The 22,827-nt window shown below is 33.8% G+C and overlaps 1 protein-coding gene across 1 annotated transcript; it reads right to left on the reverse strand.

Moving 5' to 3' along the window:
* Positions 1–1,011: 1,011 nt before the first annotated feature.
* LOC125659175 (aprataxin-like) lies at positions 1,012–22,827 on the reverse strand. Its single transcript, XM_048890764.2, has 6 exons — positions 22,570–22,827; positions 16,313–16,431; positions 3,632–3,685; positions 3,033–3,136; positions 2,787–2,868; positions 1,012–2,136 (listed from the first exon to the last, which is right to left on the reverse strand). Exons 1-6 carry the CDS (start codon positions 22,732–22,734, stop codon positions 2,055–2,057), a joined length of 606 nt encoding a protein of 201 aa, XP_048746721.1. The 5' UTR covers positions 22,735–22,827; the 3' UTR covers positions 1,012–2,054.

Here is a 22,827-nt window from a genome sequence, read left to right on the forward strand (position 1 = left end):
TAATCTCTAGATTTCCCAAAGGCAGAGTAGGAATTTTCACATATACACACCATCACTCCAGTGTATTTATTTCCGCTTGGACCTCACCCGAATAACAATAAATGGCTGGGGCTAGTTCGGATGTTCTAATTAGGGCCTGTATCGTCTGGTGGGGTGAATATTTCATTGTTTAATTGGTCAACTTAACACCTGCACTTTGTTTATGGTATATAATTTGACTATAGATAAAATTTAGTGAATGCGAAACTTGGTTATGTACGAGATCTTGTAAATATGTATATGTACGTCTATATTAACATGACTGAATAAGAACAAATGAATACATAAACTTTTTAAAAAATCTTTTTTAATTATCTGTGTGAAGGACAACGTGTCAGAACAATGCCAGGATGTTATAAATGTGAACCCCGGTTGTTATAAAATATGAACCATTTATCGGACCTTTAATTTCCGCATTTGACTCAACCTTCGATCACTCGAAGTTTTATCAAGCTCCCTTGAACTTCGGGTTATCTCGAGGCATCTGTATATATAGTTACAATGCAGTCCAGCATTATCTCCTCCCAGAAGGAACTCAGACACAGGTACGAAAAGAGATGAAAGTAAAATACATGTACTTCAGAGTCATCACTATGTGTCTGATGTTACTCTTTAAGGTGGGTCGATCCTCACGTGATTTATCAATATTAATGGTTAAAAATGCAAAATCTGTATTAATTTCCATTCAATATAGTTAAATATAATCAATAACCAAAGAAAATATGTCTGTTGCCACATTTTTAAAGTTGTCAGACATAAAAAAAACAAAAAAAACGGAAGGTTATGTTAACATCAGAAAATCACACATTTTCGTTTTACAAAATAATTAAAATAGATAAAAACTTGTTGAAATGACAAATTTCAAATGTCGACAGTTTAAAAAAAACCTGTTAATTCATAAATATGCATGAATTAATTGTGGATATTAGGGAAATCATGTATAATAGACATTCAGTAGAAGAAATACCAGCATAGGAGTTATTACCCTTGACAATATTTTTTTAATTATAAAGAATTGATTATCTATGGAAAATATAAACTTTTTCAATATCAATAGTTTACCAATTTTTTTTTTATGCAGTGAATAAAATTCGTCTGAAAGATATATTTCTATCATGCGCAGTTTAATTTGATAAAGATTTTTGCAAAAACCTATGACATCACACGAGGATCGATTAACCTTAATATGAGAATTAGAAAAATTTAAAAACAATTAAATTCTTAATTGCTTTATCCGTCCTGATGATATTAAACAAATATAATATATACACGAGTACAAATCTGTTATTGAAATATTTATACGAGACTTCTTTCACGAAACAGTTCCTTACATTAATTAGATCGAAGGGAAGGGAAATCATTTTTATTCAATAAAATGAATAGAACAGGTTATGCAGTGAATAGGTTATGGGCATACAATGTAAATCAACAGAAATGTTGAAAAGTACAAGTCTTTTTTAAAAGTTGTTAAAGAAAAATTTGAATTTTATTCTTCTCTGCAAAAACCGTCATCCTTCTTTTAATCCCGAGATGAAATTGAGTACAAGCAATTAAACAAAATTGTGAATACAAACTCAGAATACTACGACTTGAGAAATTACTAGTGCTCAGGTGGAACCCTGCGTCTTAGATTCACAATCATTTAAGAGCATAAATTGACAGAAATGTTGAAAAGTAGAATTTCAAAGAAGAACTGGAATTTCATTCTTTTCTGCAAAACCACCATCCTTCTTTTAATCCCGAGATGAAATTGAGCACAATCAATTAAACAAATTTGTAAATACAAACTCGGAATACTAGTATGTTCTACTCCATTATGCTATTTTTGAAAGAAAATTAAACGTCTATCAACATGAAAAGAAAACCCTCACAAATATTAACAAATACAGGTTATTTGTATCCTGTATACTATTAGTGGCATGACAATTTTCTGTTTATCACCACTAGTTTCATATTCAACTGTTGCACAATAAGGTAGATTCTATGATGCCGGTTTTCAAATTGAGAATATTCTGTCAACTTTTCTTGTAACTGTGTTGCTTGATGTGTGTTTTAAGGGCTGGAATTGTTGTCATTTCTTTCTTACACACGTGGCATCTACAGAAAAAACCCACAAGCAATATATACTACAATATACAAATGTACATTATACAATAACACATAAATCGATTTGATGATTCCGATCTTTTAAAACCTATTTTAATTTAGAGTTTCTAAAAGCAAATAAATACCATTATTTCATATTTGAAGTATTCATTCCATACATTCTCAATTAAATGCAAAATATCTATTCATTAAGAGATTAAAGAGAAATATAGGATCTCTCTTGGTTTGTGGTTTGATATGATTTATATTCAACGAGTTGTGTTTCTTCCCACTATCCCTGAACCTTAGCAAGGAAACAGAAAACACACGAGTTAAATATAAAAAAAAATCAAACCACAAACCATGGGAGATTCTTTTACACCCCCCCCCCACCTCCCGTAATTCATCAACATTACTGTTTTGTTGAAAATTTTGCTTCCCAACATTTGGTAAACAAACCACCTAAAATTGACATTTGTTTGAAAGGTGAAGATAACAAACAGTGATCAAACTCACAACTCCTACAAGCAATACAAAATAGAGAGTTGGGCAAACACGGACCCCTGGATACACCAGAGGTGAGATCAGGTTTCCAGGAGGAGCAAGCAACCCCCCCCCCTATTTTCCACACATTATTGAATTATATAATACATATACTTTACCTGAGATTTTTCTTTAACAATTCCTGTGAAGACGTAACTTCCTTAACAACCTTCCCATTCTGCTCAAGCTCTTTGATAATTTCTACAGTAAAAAAAAACCTCTATAAATAAATATTCTTTCAAAATATTTTACTGTGCAAGTCACCAAATTTTGATTTAGAGTTAATTTTGAATTTAATCTTAGTTGGATATGAATTAAACATAAACTAAATTTTTCTGCACTTATTAAAACAATTCAATCCATACCTTCTGAGTCCACAAAATATTCTGTGTTGAAAGAATTCCAGTGTTTTTTATTCTTCAGGCACGGACTATCAAAATCCTGGCTTATCACATGTAAATGAAGATGGCTGAAAGAAAATAAAACCTTACAGATCTAAAATTCAATCTTAACATTTTCATGAATAATTGAAATACATTTTTTTGGATTACATTTCTTTCCAACATAATGAGTATCGACCAGAAAAGTTAATAGTATGCTTTACACATTGTCTACGGCATTGTAAAGCTATCTGATGTCTGAATCATCTGACTTTCACAACTTGATGAGGCCAATCTTCTGACCTTGACCTTGCCAATTTACTCCAAAAAAGATTCTTCCTCTGATTATTATTTGCGAGGTTTTGAGGTCATGAAGTAAAATAGTGCACTGCATCAACAAATTTGTAAAACCTATTACTAAACCCTTTGACATATGTATGCGAGTGCATGAGCGGATCTAACATCTAATTTCGATTAGATTGATGTAACTGTCAACTTATCGGAAGAGAAGTTAGCCGCTTGCTTTGGCTGGATTTAATTTTCGTGAATAAAATGCATAGTTACATAAAGCTATCATAGTTTACCTCATGCTTGGTACTGCATGATAACCTAGACGAAACTGTAATTCAGCATCTGATCTAAAATTAATCACAAAAATAATATTAATATACAAACACAGCATGCCTATGATTAGGAAGTTATACCTCCTTCCATGTATCAAATCCATCTACTATACTATACTACATAATAATCATAGTTACTTATAATTCAAGTAGCATACTGATTATTATAATCATAATTACTTTAAATTCATGTAGTATACTGATTATTCTAATCATAATTACTTTAAATTCATGTAGTACACTGATTATTATAATCATAATTACTTTAAATTCATGTAGTATACTGATTATTATAATCATAATTACTTTAAATTCATGTAGCATACTGATTATTATAATCATAATTACTTTAAATTCAAGTAGCATACTGATTATTATAATCATAATTACTTTAAATTCATGTAGTATACTGATTATTATAATCATAATTACTTTAAATTCATGTAGTATACTGATTATTCTAATCATAATTACTTTAAATTCATGTAGTATACTGATTATTCTAATCATAATTACTTTAAATTCATGTAGTACACTGATTATTCTAATCATAATTACTTTAAATTCATGTAGTACACTGATTATTCTAATCATAATTACTTTAAATTCATGTAGTACACTGATTATTCTAATCATAATTACTTTAAATTCATGTAGTACACTGATTATTCTAATCATAATTACTTTAAATTCATGTAGTATACTGATTATTCTAATCATAATTACTTTAAATTCATGTAGTATACTGATTATTCTAATCATAATTACTTTAAATTCATGTAGTACACTGATTATTATAATCATAATTACTTTAAATTCATGTAGTATACTGATTATTCTAATCATAATTACTTTAAATTCAAGTAGTATACTGATTATTATAATCATAATTACTTTAAATTCATGTAGTATACTGATTATTCTAATCATAATTACTTTAAATTCATGTAGTATACTGATTATTCTAATCATAATTACTTTAAATTCATGTAGTATACTGATTATTCTAATCATAATTACTTTAAATTCATGTAGTATACTGATTATTCTAATCATAATTACTTTAAATTCATGTAGTACACTGATTATTATAATCATAATTACTTTAAATTCAAGTAGTATACTGATTATTATAATCATAATTACTTTAAATTCATCTAGTGTAATGATTATTATAATCATAATTACTTTAAATTCATCTAGTGTAATGATTATTATAATCATAATTACTTTAAATTCATGTAGTACACTGATTATTCTAATCATAATTACTTTAAATTCATGTAGTATACTGATTATTATAATCATAATTACTTTAAATTCATGTAGTACACTGATTATTCTAATCATAATTACTTTAAATTCATGTAGTATACTGATTATTATAATCATAATTACTTTAAATTCAAGTAGCATACTGATTATTATAATCATAATTACTTTAAATTCATGTAGTATACTGATTATTATAATCATAATTTACATAAAGTGCCTCTCTTTCACAACACTGCGGAATCTCGGTTATCAGAGTGCGCTTCAGTCTTCTTCTTTTTTTCACTTCCGGGGGAGTTTTCAAAGATTTCTTAATTGGTTACTCTATGTTGCGTTTGTTCATTTTCGTTCAAGTTTTTTAGTATTTGATATTGACTTCTAAATGTACTTTATTTGTAACCACGGAGCAAGATTCTGATTTATGTTGAATAAAAAATTAAATGTAATATTTAATCAACAGGGGATGCTTACTCCTCCTAGGCACCTGATCCCACCTCTGGTGTGTCCAGGGTCCGTGTTTGCCCAACTATCTATTTTGAATTGCTTATAGGAGTTATGAGATTGATCACTGTTCATTATCTTCACCTTACACATCAACTCAAAAATGCAAAGTTTGATATTCAGGATTATATTAAATCATGCATTTGGAAACAATGAGGATGACATGATATTTAATGTTTTATTTTCCTCCGTCTTTTCCAGGAATGAAGAAAAATATTGCACTGTGTAGAATTTGGACTTATGAGACCATTAAATAAAAGTCTTAATCCAGCTGTATTTGTATCTACATGTAGTTATGTCTACTCCAGTCAGGGCTTGTCCAGCTGTATTTGTATCTATTCATGTCTAATCCAGTCAGGGCTTGTCCAGCTGTATTTGTATCTAGTTATGTTTAATCCAGTCAGAGCTTGTCCAGCTGTATTTGTATCTAGTCATGTCTAATCCAGTCAGAGCTTGTCCAGCTGTATTTGTATCTAGTCATATCTAATCCAGTCAGAGCTTGTCCAGCTGTATTTGTATCTAGTTATATCTAATCCAGTCAGAGCTTGTCCAGCTATATTTGTATCTAGTTATATCTAATCCAGTCAGGGCTTGTCCAGCTGTATTTGTATCTAGTTATATCTAATCCAGTCAGAGCTTGTCCAGCTGTATTTGTATCTAGTTATATCTAATCCAGTCAGAGCTTGTCCAGCTGTATTTGTATCTAGTTATATCTAATCCAGTCAGGGCTTGTCCAGCTGTATTTGTATCTAGTTATGTCTAATCCAGTCAGAGCTTGTCCAGCTGTATTTGTATCTAGTTATGTCTAATCCAGTCAGAGCTTGTCCAGCAGTATTTGTATCTAGTTATGTTTAATCCAGTCAGGGCTTGTCCAGCTGTATTTGTATCTAGTTATGTCTAATCCAGTCAGAGCTTGTCCAGCTGTATTTGTATCTAGTTATGTCTAATCCAGTCAGAGCTTGTCCAGCAGTATTTGTATCTAGTTATGTTTAATCCAGTCAGGGCTTGTCCAGCTGTATTTGTATCTAGTTATGTCTAATCCAGTCAGAGCTTGTCCAGCTGTATTTGTATCTAGTTATGTCTAATCCAGTCAGAGCTTGTCCAGCAGTATTTGTATCTAGTTATGTCTAATCCAGTCAGAGCTTGTCCAGCAGTATTTGTATCTAGTTATGTTTAATCCAGTCAGGGCTTGTCCAGCTGTATTTGTATCTAGTTATGTCTAATCCAGTCAGAGCTTGTCCAGCAGTATTTGTATCTAGTTATGTTTAATCCAGTCAGGGCTTGTCCAGCTGTATTTGTATCTAGTTATGTCTAATCCAGTCAGAGCTTGTCCAGCAGTATTTGTATCTAGTTATGTTTAATCCAGTCAGGGCTTGTCCAGCTGTATTTGTATCTAGTTATGTCTAATCCAGTCAGAGCTTGTCCAGCTGTATTTGTATCTAGTTATGTTTAATCCAGTCAGAGCTTGTCCAGCAGTATTTGTATCTAGTTATGTTTAATCCAGTCAGGGCTTGTCCAGCTGTATTTGTATCTAGTTATATCTAATCCAGTCAGAGCTTGTCCAGCTGTATTTGTATCTAGTTATATCTAATCCAGTCAGGGCTTGTCCAGCTGTATTTGTATCTAGTTATGTTTAATCTAGTCAGAGCTTGTCCAGCTGTATTTGTATCTAGTTATATCTAATCCAGTCAGAGCTTGTCCAGCTGTATTTGTATCTAGTTATGTTTAATCTAGTCAGAGCTTGTCCAGCTGTATTTGTTTCTAGTTATATCTAATCCAGTCAGGGCTTGTCCAGCTGTATTTGTATCTAGTTATATCTAATCCAGTCAGAGCTTGTCCAGCTGTATTTGTATCTAGTTATGTTTAATCCAGTCAGGGCTTGTCCAGCTGTATTTGTATCTAGTTATGTTTAATCCAGTCAGGGCTTGTCCAGCTGTATTTGTATCTAGTTATGTCTAATCCAGTCAGGGCTTGTCCAGCTGTATTTGTATCTAGTTATATCTAATCCAGTCAGAGCTTGTCCAGCTGTATTTGTATCTAGTTATGTCTAGTCCAGTCAGAGCTTGTCCAGCAGTATTTGTATCTAGTTATGTTTAATCCAGTCAGAGCTTGTTCAGCTGTATTGGTATCTAGTTATATCTACTCCAGTCAGGGCTTCTCTGGCTGTATTTGTATCTAGTTATATCTACTCCAGTCAGGGCTTGTCCAGCTGTATTTGTATCAATTCATGTCTAATTCAGTCAGGGCTTGTTCAGCTGTATTTGTATCTAGTTATATCTAATCCAGTCAGAGCTTGGGATAGTGGATCATTGTAACCCCCCCCCCCCCCCCTCACATCTCCTAAAAATAATGCTGGATCCAGAACTTGTGCACAGGGCACTACCCCTTTACCCTTTTGTGATGTATTAAAATATTTACGAACACCAACATTTGTACTTTTTGCCAGTTTGTTGCTGCTTTTCAGAGGATGCGTCCCCTGGACCACCCTTAAAGGAGCTTTTCTGTGTCCAATAGGGAGCTCATATCAGACCTCAGATTTCCGACACCTTACCACCACCACCATCCATTTTAACAATGTAGTGTAGAAAGGGTTTTTTTGTTTTTTGTAACATACTGACTGTATACGTATACTCCAAAGAAAAATTTACATTTAACAAATTATTGTCGATCTAAAATTCATAATAGAAAGTTCGTTATATATCGTCACAGTTCTGCACATTATCATATATTCTAAATGTCCATTATTATAATCAGTATCATGTATACCATGTTATCATATATTCTAAATGTCCATTATTATAATCAGTATCATGTATACCATGTTATCATATATTCTAAATGTCCATTATTATAATCAGTATCATGTATACCATGTTATCATATATTCTAAATGTCCATTATTATAATCAGTATCATGTATACCATGTTATCATATATTCTAAATGTCCATTATTATAATCAGTATCATGTATACCATGTTATCATATATTCTAAATGTCCATTATTATAATCAGTATCATGTATACCACGTTATCATATATTCTAAATGTCCATTATTATAATCAGTATCATGTATACCACGTTATCATATATTCTAAATGTCCATTATTATAATCAGTATCATGTATACCACGTTATCATATATTCTAAATGTCCATTATTATAATCAGTATCATGTATACCACGTTATCATATATTCTAAATGTCCATTATTATAATCAGTATCATGTATACCACGTTATCATATATTCTAAATGTCCATTATTATAATCAGTATCATGTATACCACGTTATCATATATTCTAAATGTCCATTATTATAATCAGTATCATGTATACCACGTTATCATATATTCTAAATGTCCATTATTATAATCAGTATCATGTATACCACGTTATCATATATTCTAAATGTCCATTATTATAATCAGTATCATGTATACCACGTTATCATATATTCTAAATGTCCATTATTATAATCAGTATCATGTATACCACGTTATCATATATTCTAAATGTCCATTATTATAATCAGTATCATGTATACCACGTTATCATATATTCTAAATGTCCATTATTATAATCAGTATCATGTATACCACGTTATCATATATTCTAAATGTCCATTATTATAATCAGTATCATGTATACCACGTTATCATATATTCTAAATGTCCATTATTATAATCAGTATCATGTATACCACGTTATCATATATTCTAAATGTCCATTATTATAATCAGTATCATGTATACCACGTTATCATATATTCTAAATGTCCATTATTATAATCAGTATCATGTATACCACGTTATCATATATTCTAAATGTCCATTATTATAATCAGTATCATGTATACCACGTTATCATATATTCTAAATGTCCATTATTATAATCAGTATCATGTATACCACGTTATCATATATTCTAAATGTCCATTATTATAATCAGTATCATGTATACCACGTTATCATATATTCTAAATGTCCATTATTATAATCAGTATCATGTATACCATGTTATCATATATTCTAAATGTCCATTATTATAATCAGTATCATGTATACCATGTTATCATATATTCTAAATGTCCATTATTATAATCAGTATCATGTATACCATGTTATCATATATTCTAAATGTCCATTATTATAATCAGAATCATGTACAGTATACCATGTTATCATATATTATAGATGTCCATTATTGTAATCAGTATCATGTATACTTCTGGTTTAGCGAGAAAACCTAGGAAGAAGAAAATCATCCCAACTGAACACCTCGGGTCAGGCTTGTGCTGTCCGGCGATGTGTTTAACTACAATAGGACTGGACATAATGGTGGCACACAGGGAGAATTTCCAGTCCTTAAGCTCCACAGGGAAAACGCAGTGGCTTTTGGATTATTTTTGGAGCCATTCACAGTAATTGACCATGTTGCATTATACAAAGATCACTTTGAATTTTTATTATACTCAGGTGACCTATTGCAATTGGTTGTGGCACAGGGGCTAAGCCCGTTTTAGACCCGAACTCTGTGATACCATAAATATATCTGTATTCATGATATCACAAATTTCGGGCCCAAACGGGCTTAGCCCCTGTAGGTTGCGGTGCATCGTGCGTTAACAATTGACTACTAATTCCAATTCTTTTCAAATTTGGCGTACTAAATTGAAACTAAATGGATATTTAGATGATGCAGGTAGTCCTTTGCCAAAATTGTAAATTTTATGATCCTAGGAGGGTAAGGATTTGATTTCAGGGTGGTGCCAAAATAATTATATTGATTTGAAGGACTTCTTTAAGTTTACTGATACCGTATAAAATCTAATGCATATTTAGGAATAGCAGAAAATGTTGTACAAAAAATGGTGAATTTCGCAACCCCAGGGTTTTGACTCAAGGATGGATCCAAATTAGTCAGATCGTTTAATGTTAATGCATGTTATGTAAAGGCTTTCATCAGTGTATGCACCTTGGAGGACATCGAAGTTTTAAGAACACATATATCTTGTTTTATATTGTTGCTGAACATTAGAATTTAGCTTAGATATTCAAAACAGGAATTTTTTTTTCTACATTTCATAACCCTTGGGACTAGTGATACTTTTAACTAGTAATCAGGTTACCGATAAGGTCTGTGGGTCTCTTGTCTTGTAACTATGATCCATATCGATTTTTAAAGTTTCTAAATAATGTTCGATGAAAGATTAATCGGGTCCCACAAACAAGCCTCATTGGCGTTTGTTGTCATTCTGTTCAAGATTCGTGGAGGAGACAAACAAATGGAGCTATTTATTTGTAATAGGCATCGTCAGTGTATGTAGTGAAGCTTTCCGACTTATCCTAGGCATTCCTTCTTCCACGTTCTATGCAGTCATGAAGATGTTCCTGAGTATGTATAATGCTTTGTTTATGAAATGCATGAATTTTCATTAAACCGATCTTGCTTCAATGTTTTTGTTTTTTAGGGGGGGTTTTGGTTTTTTTTTGGTTTTTTTTAATTTTTTTGTTTATTGTTGACCTATGTACAACAAGAGGCCCACGGGCCACTCCCTCACCTGGGCAGCAGTAAACAAGCTTGGGTTTAGAAGTTTTAAAGTAATCCTAAAAATCAGATTGAGTGTATAGTAATGACGGACAAGGAAGCTTCAACCAGAATTCTAAAGAGGTTGTTGCACCGAAGCGGGAATATTCCCTGATCAAAGCTCCGTGCCTGCACCCGTGACGTAGAACCGACATTCGTCCATATAAATTTATACTCGTATCCTCTCTATTTTGACATCTGATGACATAAACAAAATTCTTATATTTGCCGACAGCCCGCCGTAGTTATGAAATGACGACAATTTATTAATATCAAATGATTTTTATAATGCGTATATGCAAGGTGAAGATAACGAACAGTGATCAATCTCATAACTCCTACAAGCAATACAAAATAGATAGTTGGGCAAACACGGACCTCTGGACACACCAGAGGTGGGATCAGGTGCCTAGGAGGAGTAAGCATCCCCTGTTGACCAGTCACACCCGCCGTGAGCCCTATATCCTGATCAGGTAAACGGAGTTATCCGCAGTCAAAATCAGTGTGCCAAGAACGGCTTAACAATCGGTATGAAACACGTCAGACAGCATTTGACCCAATGCAAGGTTGTATTGACGAACTAGATCTAACAATATCTAACAATGATAGTTCTTGCATTGTGCAAAATTCTACTTCACAAATCCATGAAAATTTGACTAAAACATCGTGTAATATATCAAGCCCAGGGGGAAAAACAGAGATGAAATCCCTTGAATTATGAGACCCAAAAACTTGTGTTACAGTCCCTGAAACGTTCTACATGTACTTTCCCAATTAAACGGTGAACGCACGCAGAGCGAACGATGAACGCATTGGAGTCCTTGACGAATGAGGCTCTTGCCCGAAAAGGAAGGAATAAGTTGTTTTAACTCGACTTTCACGGAATATTAGTGGTATTACCCTACATTATTGGGAGGCATTGTTTTTCGCCATGCATTTGTTATTTTCGCCTAATGCATATTACTATTTGACCTAACATGCTGCAAATGATATTCTAAGAAACTCAGGAACAATGAAATATTTGAATCAAATGTTGATTATGGGATAAACTGATAGCATTTGGACAGCAATAACAATACTGTACAGAATACTGTTTATTCTCACACTAAAATTGTCTCCATTTATCTTGAGTGTATTTCTACCGCCGAATCGTTTTGTTGATATAATTTGTTTCCCTACATAGTAAGCAATACACAACGTCTTGTTACGTCATAGTCAAACGTACATGTCACATATCAACAAAAACAAAAAACACGAGTATAACACTATTTAGCCGTATATCTTTTTCTACTTATCATACTTTAAAATTGTACATTAAAATGTAATATTATTATGTTATTATGGGGTTTTTAACAGTCACTTGTCTTTTTTTCCCACTAAAGAGTAATCGATGACGAATGACAGAATCTTACAGGAGTTTTACCCCCCTCCCCCTCACTATTTGAATTTAGATTTTCATCAGACATCGATCTTTTTATCTCGCCCCTTACACGAACATGCTCAGAATATGTACATTGTATAGAATCCCAAAACTAAGCCTTAAAGTATAATAGCTCTCAATTTGAAAACTTCATTTTGTTAGAAAAATGTGCTATTATACAATAGCTTTGTATGTAACTTTAACCATAGCCACTGATAAAATCAAAATTAAGTTCAAGATTTTATCAAAATAAAGATTTCCGTTCTATTGAATGTATGGCATTATATAGAAATCAATTTTTGTATGGGAAGACAATGATGTCATGTTGCATCATTCAGAGCCTCTGGATAAGTTTACTACATGTATAACAACGTACATTCTTTACACCTTATTTTTTTCTGTCATTGAAATAGTAAATCACAATTTTGCAACAAAACTTTTCGACACCAAAAATGAGAGCTACATGTAGTATTACTTTGATACATATGCCACCCCTCTAGATCTGCTGCTGTCAAAGTTACCAGATTTACATCACTGGATTGTGCGGTGGCAGATCCAAAGGGAGGTTGGAACCCCCTTTTGTCAGAAAATTTGCTAAAAAAAGGTGAAAATAACATATTTTGAGGATGGACCCCCCCTGATCCTTGGGGAAGGTATTCCTGTTTTGGATGGGGTGAGGGGGGGGGGGGGGGGGGTAAACCAACTTATTAGGTTTGTTACTGACTGGAATGGGGGTGGATGCTTAGAATCTAATTAAATGAATATTTGTCAGTCATCACTTTAAGAAATAATTTATTTACATACTGTTCTTTTAGATAAACAAAATGTAATTAACAAAACGAGGGAGAGACAGAAAACCACCAAATCCAAATCGGCAATGGCTCGGTTGAAAAATTATGCAACCAATTTTGGGGAAAAAATTCCAAGCACATACAAAATCCATTTGCCACCATGCTCTACAAAATTGCATGTGTATGAAACCATGATGTCAGAGTCACAAATGGAATTTGATGAACCCCTTTCATATTCACGTTTTTTGAGATTGTGGAGGGATGAGGTCCCATACATAGCAATTCCAAAGGTACATATTTAACCCTCTCACTCTTCCTACATATAATACACAATTATTTATTGGCTCTTAGTGGACTAGATCTTTTCTAAAGGAGGAATGCTAAACTACACCCAGTTTTTAAAAAAATGAATTATGAATGAATGTAATTTTTATACCTCTTTTTAAATGTGCTATAACCACAGAAAGACAGATAAGAACTCTAAAGTTAGAGCTAAAGTATTTTTTTTTTTTTTTTTGTTACAGGACAATAGGTTCTCAAAGTGTGATACATGTAACCTGATAAAAACAAAACTTGGAGGAACAAGAGATCCCGACCAATGAAAATTATTGCATGAAAAAGAGGATAAACTCTTCAAAAACAAAAGTAAGATTGACTAGGTTTTTATGCCCTGCCATGAATATTGCCGGGGCATATAGTGTTTGTCTTGTCCGTCTTCCATCTGTCCTTCTGTCACACTTTACATTTAGCTCAGTTTCAAATAAAATAATTTTCTAAAAGGTCCCAAATTCAGAGAACCTCGGTCTTTCAATTGGCGACAGAACTTCATCTCTATTATAAATTCTGTCAAAGATTATGCCAGACGATGGGCTAAATATGAAAAAGAACTTGATACCTTGTCAGAATGAATTAGAAGTATAAGAGGAATATCAAAATCCCGTATTAGAAACATCAAAACAAAAGTATGTACCATCTATCCTTCTGTGTTTAGTAAACCAAAAGTGATCAAAGAATTGGATAGGTTACATGGGGAATATGTTTTGGTTCCAGCTGACAAAGCTTGTAACAACATTGTCTTTTGTTTCTAAAGTTCATTACTACAGCAGTATTTTAAATGAACTTGGCATTAATTCCACATTTGGTAATCCTCTTTATACTCCAACTTCCCTTTCAGTTTCAAAAAATGAAATTCTTCAAAATCCTGCTTCAGTTTTAAATGTACACACATTTAATATCCCTTTCAATGGGTCGCATGAATATGATTTTACCATACCTATACTGGATTTCTAAACTTCACACAAATCCTTACAAAGATACATTAATTACTGGATCCAGTAAATGTTCTACCAAGCCCTATCTGTGCTCCTCATGAAAACATTAACAGCTGTGAAAGAGAAACTTCAAATGTACCATGCCACACCATATGCCAAAAGTGGTGTAAATCAAATATAGATTTTCTCTAAAAAACTTTTAGTGAATTTGAAGTCGCAAACCTTTTCTCAAATCAACAACATCAAAACATATGACTTTTCAACACTTTACACAACTATTCCTCACGATAAATTAACGACATTTTTATATATCATAAAAAGCTGCTTCTTCAACAACAAGAGGCCCATGGGCCACATTGCTCACCTGAGTCACCTTGGCTCATATTTAAAGATTTTTACTATATATTCACATGTAAAACTTTGATCCCTATTGTGGCCCCAACCTACTCCCGGGGGCCATGATTTTTACAAAATTGAATCTGCACTATGTCAGGAAGCTTACATGTAAATGTAAAATTTTCTGGCCCAGTGATTTTTCAGAAGATTTTTAATTATTTTCCCTATTTCCCTATATATTTGTTTGTAAAATTTTGATCCCCCTACCTCTGGGGACCATGATTTTTACAAACTTCAATTTGCATTATGTCAGGAAGCTTTCATGCAAATGTAAACTTCTTTCGCCAAATGGTTCTTAACAAGAATTTGTTTTTTTAAATTTTTCTATTTATTAGTAATGTAAAACTTTGATCCCCTATTCTGGCACCATCCTAGTCCAGGGGTCATGAGTTTAACAAACTTGAATCTACACTATATCAGGAAGCTTTCATGTAAATCTCAGCTTTTCTGGCTCAGTGGTTCTTGAAGAAGATTTTTCAAGATTTTCCCTTTATATTTTTACGTAAAACTTTGATCCCCTATTGTCGCCTCATCTTACTCCTGGGGGCCATGATTTTAACAAACTTGTATCTGCACTATGTCAGGAAGCTTTCATGTAAATTGACACTTTCCTGGCCCAATAGATTTTGAGAAGAAGATTTTTAAAAGATTTTCCCTATATATTTGAATGTAAAACTTTGATCCCCTATTGTCGCCTCATCTTACCCCTGGGGGCCATGATTTGAACAATCTTGAATCTGCACAATGTCAGGAACCTTTCATGTAAATGTAATCTTTTCTGGTCCAGTAATTTTTGAAAAGAAGATTTTTAAAGATTTTCCCTATATATTTGTATGTAAAACTTTGATCCCCTATTGTCGCCTCATCTTACTCCCAGGATCATGTTTTGATCAAACTTGAATCTGCACTATGTCAGGAGGCTTTCATGTAAAATCTTAGTTTTTCTGGCTCAGTGGTTCTTGAGAAGAAGATTTTTAAAGATTTTCCCTATATATTTCTATGTAAAACTTTGATCACCTATTGTGGCCCCATCCTAACCCCCAGGGGCCATACTTTTAATAAACTTCAATCTGCATTATATCAGAAAGCTTTCATGTAAATTTCAGCTCTTCTGGCCCAGTGATTCTTGAGAAGAAGATTTTTAAATGCCCCCACCCTATCTTTGCATTTTTGTGATTATCTCCCTTTTGAAGGTGGTATGGCCCTTCATTTGAACAAACTTGAAAGCCCTTCACCCAAGGATGCTTTTGGCTAAGTTTAGTTATAATTGGCCCATTGGTTCTGGAGAAGAAGTCGAAAATGTAAAAAGTTTACAGACAGACGGACAGATGACAGACAACAAGTGATCAGAAAAGCTCACTTGAGCTAAAATGAATCAAATGTCATCAAATTCTAACACTTACTTTTCTGCTGTTTCTTTCCCTTTCTCATGCATATGTTCTAACAGGTCTACATTTTCTTTTTTAAGACTTTTCAAGTTTGCAATGTTTTCTTTCGGCATCACAAGAAAATGGTATTTTGCCTGCCAATAAAAAAGTCTTGTCAAATGATATCCAATACAACCTGTCAGTGGGTCATAAATGCTGTCTGACAGGTTCGTGGCACACTGATTTTGACTACGTATAACTCTGCTTACATGATCAAGATATAGGGCTCATGGCGGGTGTGACTGGTCAACAGGGGATGCTTGCTCCTCCTAGGCACTTGATCCCACCTCTGGTGTGTCCAGGAGTCCATGTTTGCCCAACTACCTATTTTGTATTGCTTATGGGATTTATGAGATTGATCACTGTTAGTTATCTTCCCTTTTCATTTGTAAGACTGTTCTTGGCACACTGATTCTGACTACAGATTACCCTGTTGACCTTATCAAGATGTAAGGCCCACGGGATCTGTGACCTGTCAACAGGGGATGCTTACTCCTCCTGGGTACCTGATCTCACCTCTGGTGTGTCCAGGGGTCCGTGTTTGCCCAACTTTCTATTTTGTATTCCTTGTAGGAGTTGTGAGATTGACTACTGTTCATTATCTTTACCAGTAATCATAACACAACTATGATTGAATAGAAAATTGTATTTGATGACAACTATAATACATATGAATTAATGACATAGCTCCATCTTGAAAAGTTGGGGGGGGGGGGGGGGGGGGCACAACCAATTTGAATTTGAAATTTTTTTTTCAATACATGTATATATAATAATACGGGCACAAAGCATCGTTTTCCAGAGCAGGGGGAGCCAGAGGTCATTAAGTTAACTTATCTAAAATTCTTGACAAGCAAATAAAGCACCACAATTCAGGAAAATTCACTTTAAAACTGGGGCAGTCAGAAATGTTCGAAACTTAATTCATGTGATGTCTATGTCATTGTGTTTGCGCCTCTGTTAGATTTCTATGTAACTGTATTGACCGTATTCTTGTATCAAAACATTACCCTGAGCGTCCTCATCTAACACCTTTTATTTGACTCTTTCAGGTATCTAATTGGAATCTAGTGCTTTATATAGATATCTATTAGCAATGAATTATTATTTTAGAAAGATGAAGTCTCAAAACTGCAATGATGTGTGCATACAAATTGAATGCACTTTATGAAAATTTTGCATAGACCAGCTAGACCACTGCAGCTATGAGACTACATCTTTAAAAAACATTTTAAAAACATATTTGAGTGTACATTTTTTATCTATATTTTGAAATTCCCTCTAATCCTTTGGGTGAGTAGCAATTAACGGAATAGCCACTGGAACAGCATATATGATGTCATCTCATAAAAGAAAAAGAGTGACACATGCAATGCTATAAAATTTCAATAATCCAATTCTTGAATTTATTTTCCATTAAGGTAATTCCACCCCTCTTGAATTATAGGTTCAATCTTATATTTGATTGTTGATTCTTCAAATAATATATCTTAGTAACAAATAAAAATGATAAGATAAGTATGTTGCAGTATCAATAAAGTTTTTATCAATTAGCACACATATACCTGTTATCAACATCAGAAAATTGCAATTTTCCTTAAACAGTATTATCAAATTTCACAAAAACTGTTTAAAATGATATAATAGTATTCATAACAATTTCGTGAAACTGTTTCTTTGAAAAATGTACAAAATGCTGGTGAAAAAAAAGAAGAAATCTATCACATAATGGACTTGATAAATAATTTCATGAAAACAGAATTATTGCCCTTGGATTCAATATTTTGAAACATAAATTGATTATTCATAATTATGTAACTAGACTTTTGAAATATTTTATGGTCAATAAGATTTTTTACAATAACTATTGGAAAAGACTCCAACAAAATTTATGTTCCTGTCATGCATAAATCTTATCAAATCATTAACTTTGTTTGCGAAATCTTATGCCGTCACAGGAGGGTGGAACTATGTTAAATATCAAAAACATCAAATTATTTCAAACAAAGTTGTACAATCTGAGCTTTAAACAGTTCTAGTTTCCCCCAAAAATTTATCTAATTGTAAACTGTAAAACAGTGTAGGTACAATCACTATAAGAAAGTGAACCAGTGCCAGTCGGCCATGTTGTCACTTCTAGAAATTGAGAGTACAATGACTGAATGAAGCATTGTTGAAAAATCCCACATTTGGATTAATTTCTCATGTTTGGTTGGTAATATTAACCATATTACATACAGATAGGATCAACTTCTCAGGGCATCAAATGAGGAGCATTTACGGGATCTTTGTTTTCATTTTGCACATGTAGGGACGAGATGCGTACCGACTACAGTGATTCGGTCTTTTATAGACTGTTATATTACATGTAGGGACGAGATGCGTACTGACTACAGTGATTCGGTCTTTTATAGACTGTTATATTACATGTAGGGACGAGATGCGTACTGACTACAGTGATTCGGTCTTTTATAGACTATTATATTACATGTAGGGACGAGATGCGTACTGACTACAGTGATTCGGTCTTTTATAGACTGTTATATTACATGTAGGGACGAGATGCGTACTGACTACAGTGATTTGGTCTTTTATAGACTGTTATATTACATGTAGGGACGAGATGCGTACTGACTACAGTGATTCGGTCTTTTAATTATCACAAGTCTGGCTGTGGTGTTCTGTACCTTCTATACTTTCACTTGTGGAAAAACTTTGTTGTCTGAAATATTTTTACTCTATTACACCTTTCAAGCAGTAATTTTGATTTTCTTCTTTTACAGGGTCAACCACAATCCATGAATAGCCCAGTTTTCTGGGCTTCTTTATGATGCCAAATTTAAGAGTTACATACGCTACAACTGTGAATTATACATAGCCAATTTCATACAACTATATGGGGCAAAATTGTAGTTGAGTGCAATTCATGGCCAAAAAACCTCCATCAAATGTCAAAGTTATAGATAATAAAATTACAAAGGCCAGGTAAAGGGAAAAAAATCTTTTCATCGCAAAAAAGCGGACAAGAGATGTACATATTATTGAAATTAAAAAATAAAAATAAAATGTTTCAAATGTGTTAAAAATTAGTTTTTCGTCAGTAACTTAATAAAAATGTGTACATATGCTATCAATTCTGTAAATTGCATTATGGGTAAGAAAATATAAAATACTGGCGATAGCACTGAATTTCTAACACACGGTACAGGCCATCCTGCTGTCAGTATCAATTCAACCTGTAAATTAGGATTGTCACGCTGCCTAATTTTATTTTTAACTGAAATTCATTTTTATTCTCAACATCATGCCTTTCTTTTTAAAATTGTTTTCTTTCTGAATGTTACTTTAAGACAGTTGTGGGGAAAAGAGTACCAATTCATTTCTCATAGACATCAATACTAACCTTTGGCCCTCTCAACTAGCATACTTGATTCTAACGAACTGGCTCACTCGGGTTAATCAGCGATGACCAGCAACACACTTTGTAAGCCTGAATTGCGCACACATCCCACCGGGATAGCCGATAGAGCCAGAAAATTTTTATAGGCAAAGGCTGGCATCCTTGGAGACAGTAGTATCGAGAGTGACTTATTCTAAGACATAATGTTTTTAATCCAGGTACACTGGTGAAATAAACAGGATCTGTAAATGTGTTGGTTATTTCTATGCCAAATAATGTTTATATAACAGGTCAACATTTTCATTATTGTACTGTGGTCGGATCACTTGATTTTAAGCGCATCGCCAGGTATACCCGGCTTAGTTCAATTCGGTCGGATTTTATCAGAATCAGGTACTACGATGTAATTAACTTAATTAATTTTAGACAAATGACAGCCAACATAAGTTCATTCCAAGTGCTTATTAAAAATGACAAAAATTATGTAGGATCCCATTGCTTTTAAAGGTCATATTTGTACTTTAAAAAATTTGGCAATCTGTAGTAAATTACACCCTCATTTCAAAAACACTCCTACCATAGTAATTTCCCCAGTCATTTCTTGATTTTGTGCAATAATTTTTCATCCTAACAATTGATTTAACAATACATAGACATTTATACCTCTGCTCAATACAGAGTAAACTGCGTCTAGGTTACGCACCCGTGGGTTTGGTATTCTAATTCCTTTAAGAGGCTGCCATTTTCTCACAAACATGACTAAGATAAGTTGTACGTTGGATAGCTATGTTACGGTTGTCATGGATTAGCCGCACTCGTGTATTACGCTAACGTTATTTGTGAACATTAATGTTGCTACAAACTCCCCATCAAGGCCTCATCTACGTATAGCCCTCTCCCGGCTGACCCAGCACAGAAACAGATTTGTATATTGCGAGTCCACGATTCTCACGCAGGCAAATAACACTAAACAAGTAGTACGTAGTTAAAACTTGAAAATATTGACATTTATATAGCATTACTTTAAAAGTATGGATTTTATTCTAAACATAAACTTTCTAAAGATCACTAAATAGTATGGAGAGTCTATTCAAATTATAGGCCCAGCATAGAAGAGTAATGAACTTGATGTTTACGTTCACCATTATGTTTTTGCGTAATTCTACAGTGACGTCACACAGTATACGTGGCCGCGTGGTTTTGTAGTTCCTTGGAAATCCCTATCCCATAATGCCTAACTGGAAGAATTTGGTTTGTAACTTTGGTATCCCTGAATCCGTAACTAAACAAGAGGTACTGTGAGCAATGCTCACTAAGAATACCCCCCGCTTACCCCAATCTCCGAAAGGGTGTTCCATGCGATGAAAAAAGCCATTATAGAATTTAAATGGAAACCATATTGCTACTTCGATGTCCAGTGCGTGTGACCTTTGACCTTTTGACCCCAAAATCAATAGGGAACATCTTCATCCCATGGGTAGTCCATATGTATGATATGGTGACTGTAGGTGGAAAGGATAACGCTTTAGAGCCCGGAAACCATATTGCTGCTTCAATGTCCAGTGCACTTGACCTTTGACCTTTTGACCCCAAAATCAATAGGGAACATCTTCATCCCATGGGTAGTCCATATGTATAATATGGTGACTGTAGGTGGAAAGGATAACGCTTTAGAGCCCGGAAACCATATTGCTACTTCAATGTCCAGTGCACTTGACCTTTGGACCCCAAAATCGATAGGGAACATCTTCATCCCATGGGTAGTCCATATATATGATATGGTGACGGTAGGTGGAAAGGATAATGCTTTAGAGCCCAGAAACCATTGCGTCTACAGACAGACGGATGGACGGACAACCCGATTCCAGTATATCCCCCCACAACTTGTTGTGGGGGGTATAAAAATCTGTCTGATTCTTTCACGTTTTGTATACAATTTTCCGTGATTGTCCGTGTTTTGTCTGTACACATCTGAACAACTTCGGAATTTTCTGATTCTACCTGCCTGTTCTGGATAAATCTATACATAATAGTATTCACTCACAGGCTGTTCTTACACCAACCATAGCACCGTAAACATTAAAGTTTTTTAACTCATCAATGAGAAAGGAACCAACATTTTTGATTTGGGATATTTGTTTATCTTAAAGGGGAAGGTGTACTGTAATGTTATTGAAACTGAATATTTTTAATATATTTACAGTGTGACCGTTGAGATGAGCGAAGACCCATAACATCTTACAACATAACTTGAGGCCATTCATTCAACACGGGAAATATAACGCGGTTGATGTAAACAGTGCACTGTAACGTCATCATTAGCTGCGATTGTTTTTCTTTCAAATCAAGCAATTATCCACAACAAAACGTACGAAGGTATGGGAAAGCTTGTCTGGAATTCAGAATCATTTGTGGTACTTTCCAAACTATTTATTTGTTTTATCTACGGGGTTGTCAATGAAGTATACCGTAGTGAAGCGACATTTTTCCGGAGGCATTATGGGTAGTCCCCATCATTTTTCAGCTGATGAAGAGCAAATCACGTGACTCAATTGCATAATCATTGGAGTGAGCTCTTAAAGCGACGCAAGCTTCGCTCGCTATTAATTCTGACATCTGGTTTAGATTACGTGTTTGTTCAATTAAAGTTATCAAGAGAACTTGTCCTGACACAACCTTTCTCCGTAATAAAAATTTTCTTTTAACTTGAACATGTTGCAATCCAATGTTTAGCTTGCAGTATTGTACATGTAATGTGTCATATAGAATTGCTTGTTTAAATAAAACACAGTAAAAAGTCCAAGCTTGATCACATCACAGTCAGACACAGTACCTTTGGATATTTATCTTTGATGATAATCACTTTATCGTCCTTGTAAACCTGCAATTCTGGATCGTGCATCGAAGACATGAGACCATTCTTCCAAAATGGAGCAGACTTTTTGGATGACACCTTGTCGCCAACTGAATTGTCTTCCGACTTCCTTTTAGATGCCATGCTACCTAGCAATATATATAGTATACTAAAATTACTAAGTTAGTTGGTCAGATTGGCGACGATGATTTAACAGGAAACACATTTCGCCAACAA

Source organism: Ostrea edulis, chromosome 9 (assembly GCF_947568905.1).
Source record: "Ostrea edulis chromosome 9, xbOstEdul1.1, whole genome shotgun sequence".
Classification (NCBI taxonomy): Eukaryota; Metazoa; Mollusca; class Bivalvia; order Ostreida; family Ostreidae; genus Ostrea; species Ostrea edulis.

Bases quoted from the DNA above. Each gene is read 5' to 3' on its own strand.
- LOC125659175 (XM_048890764.2), bottom strand. From the start codon at position 22,734: ATGGCATCTAAAAGGAAGTCGGAAGACAATTCAGTTGGCGACAAGGTG. The intron at 16,432-22,569 runs GTACTGTGTCTG...TTTTATTGGCAG, and splicing joins TCAAAGATAAATATCCAAAG to GCAAAATACCATTTTCTTGT. The intron at 2,137-2,786 runs GTAAAGTATATG...TTTTTTCTGTAG, and splicing joins TTGTTAAAGAAAAATCTCAG to ATGCCACGTGTGTAAGAAAG.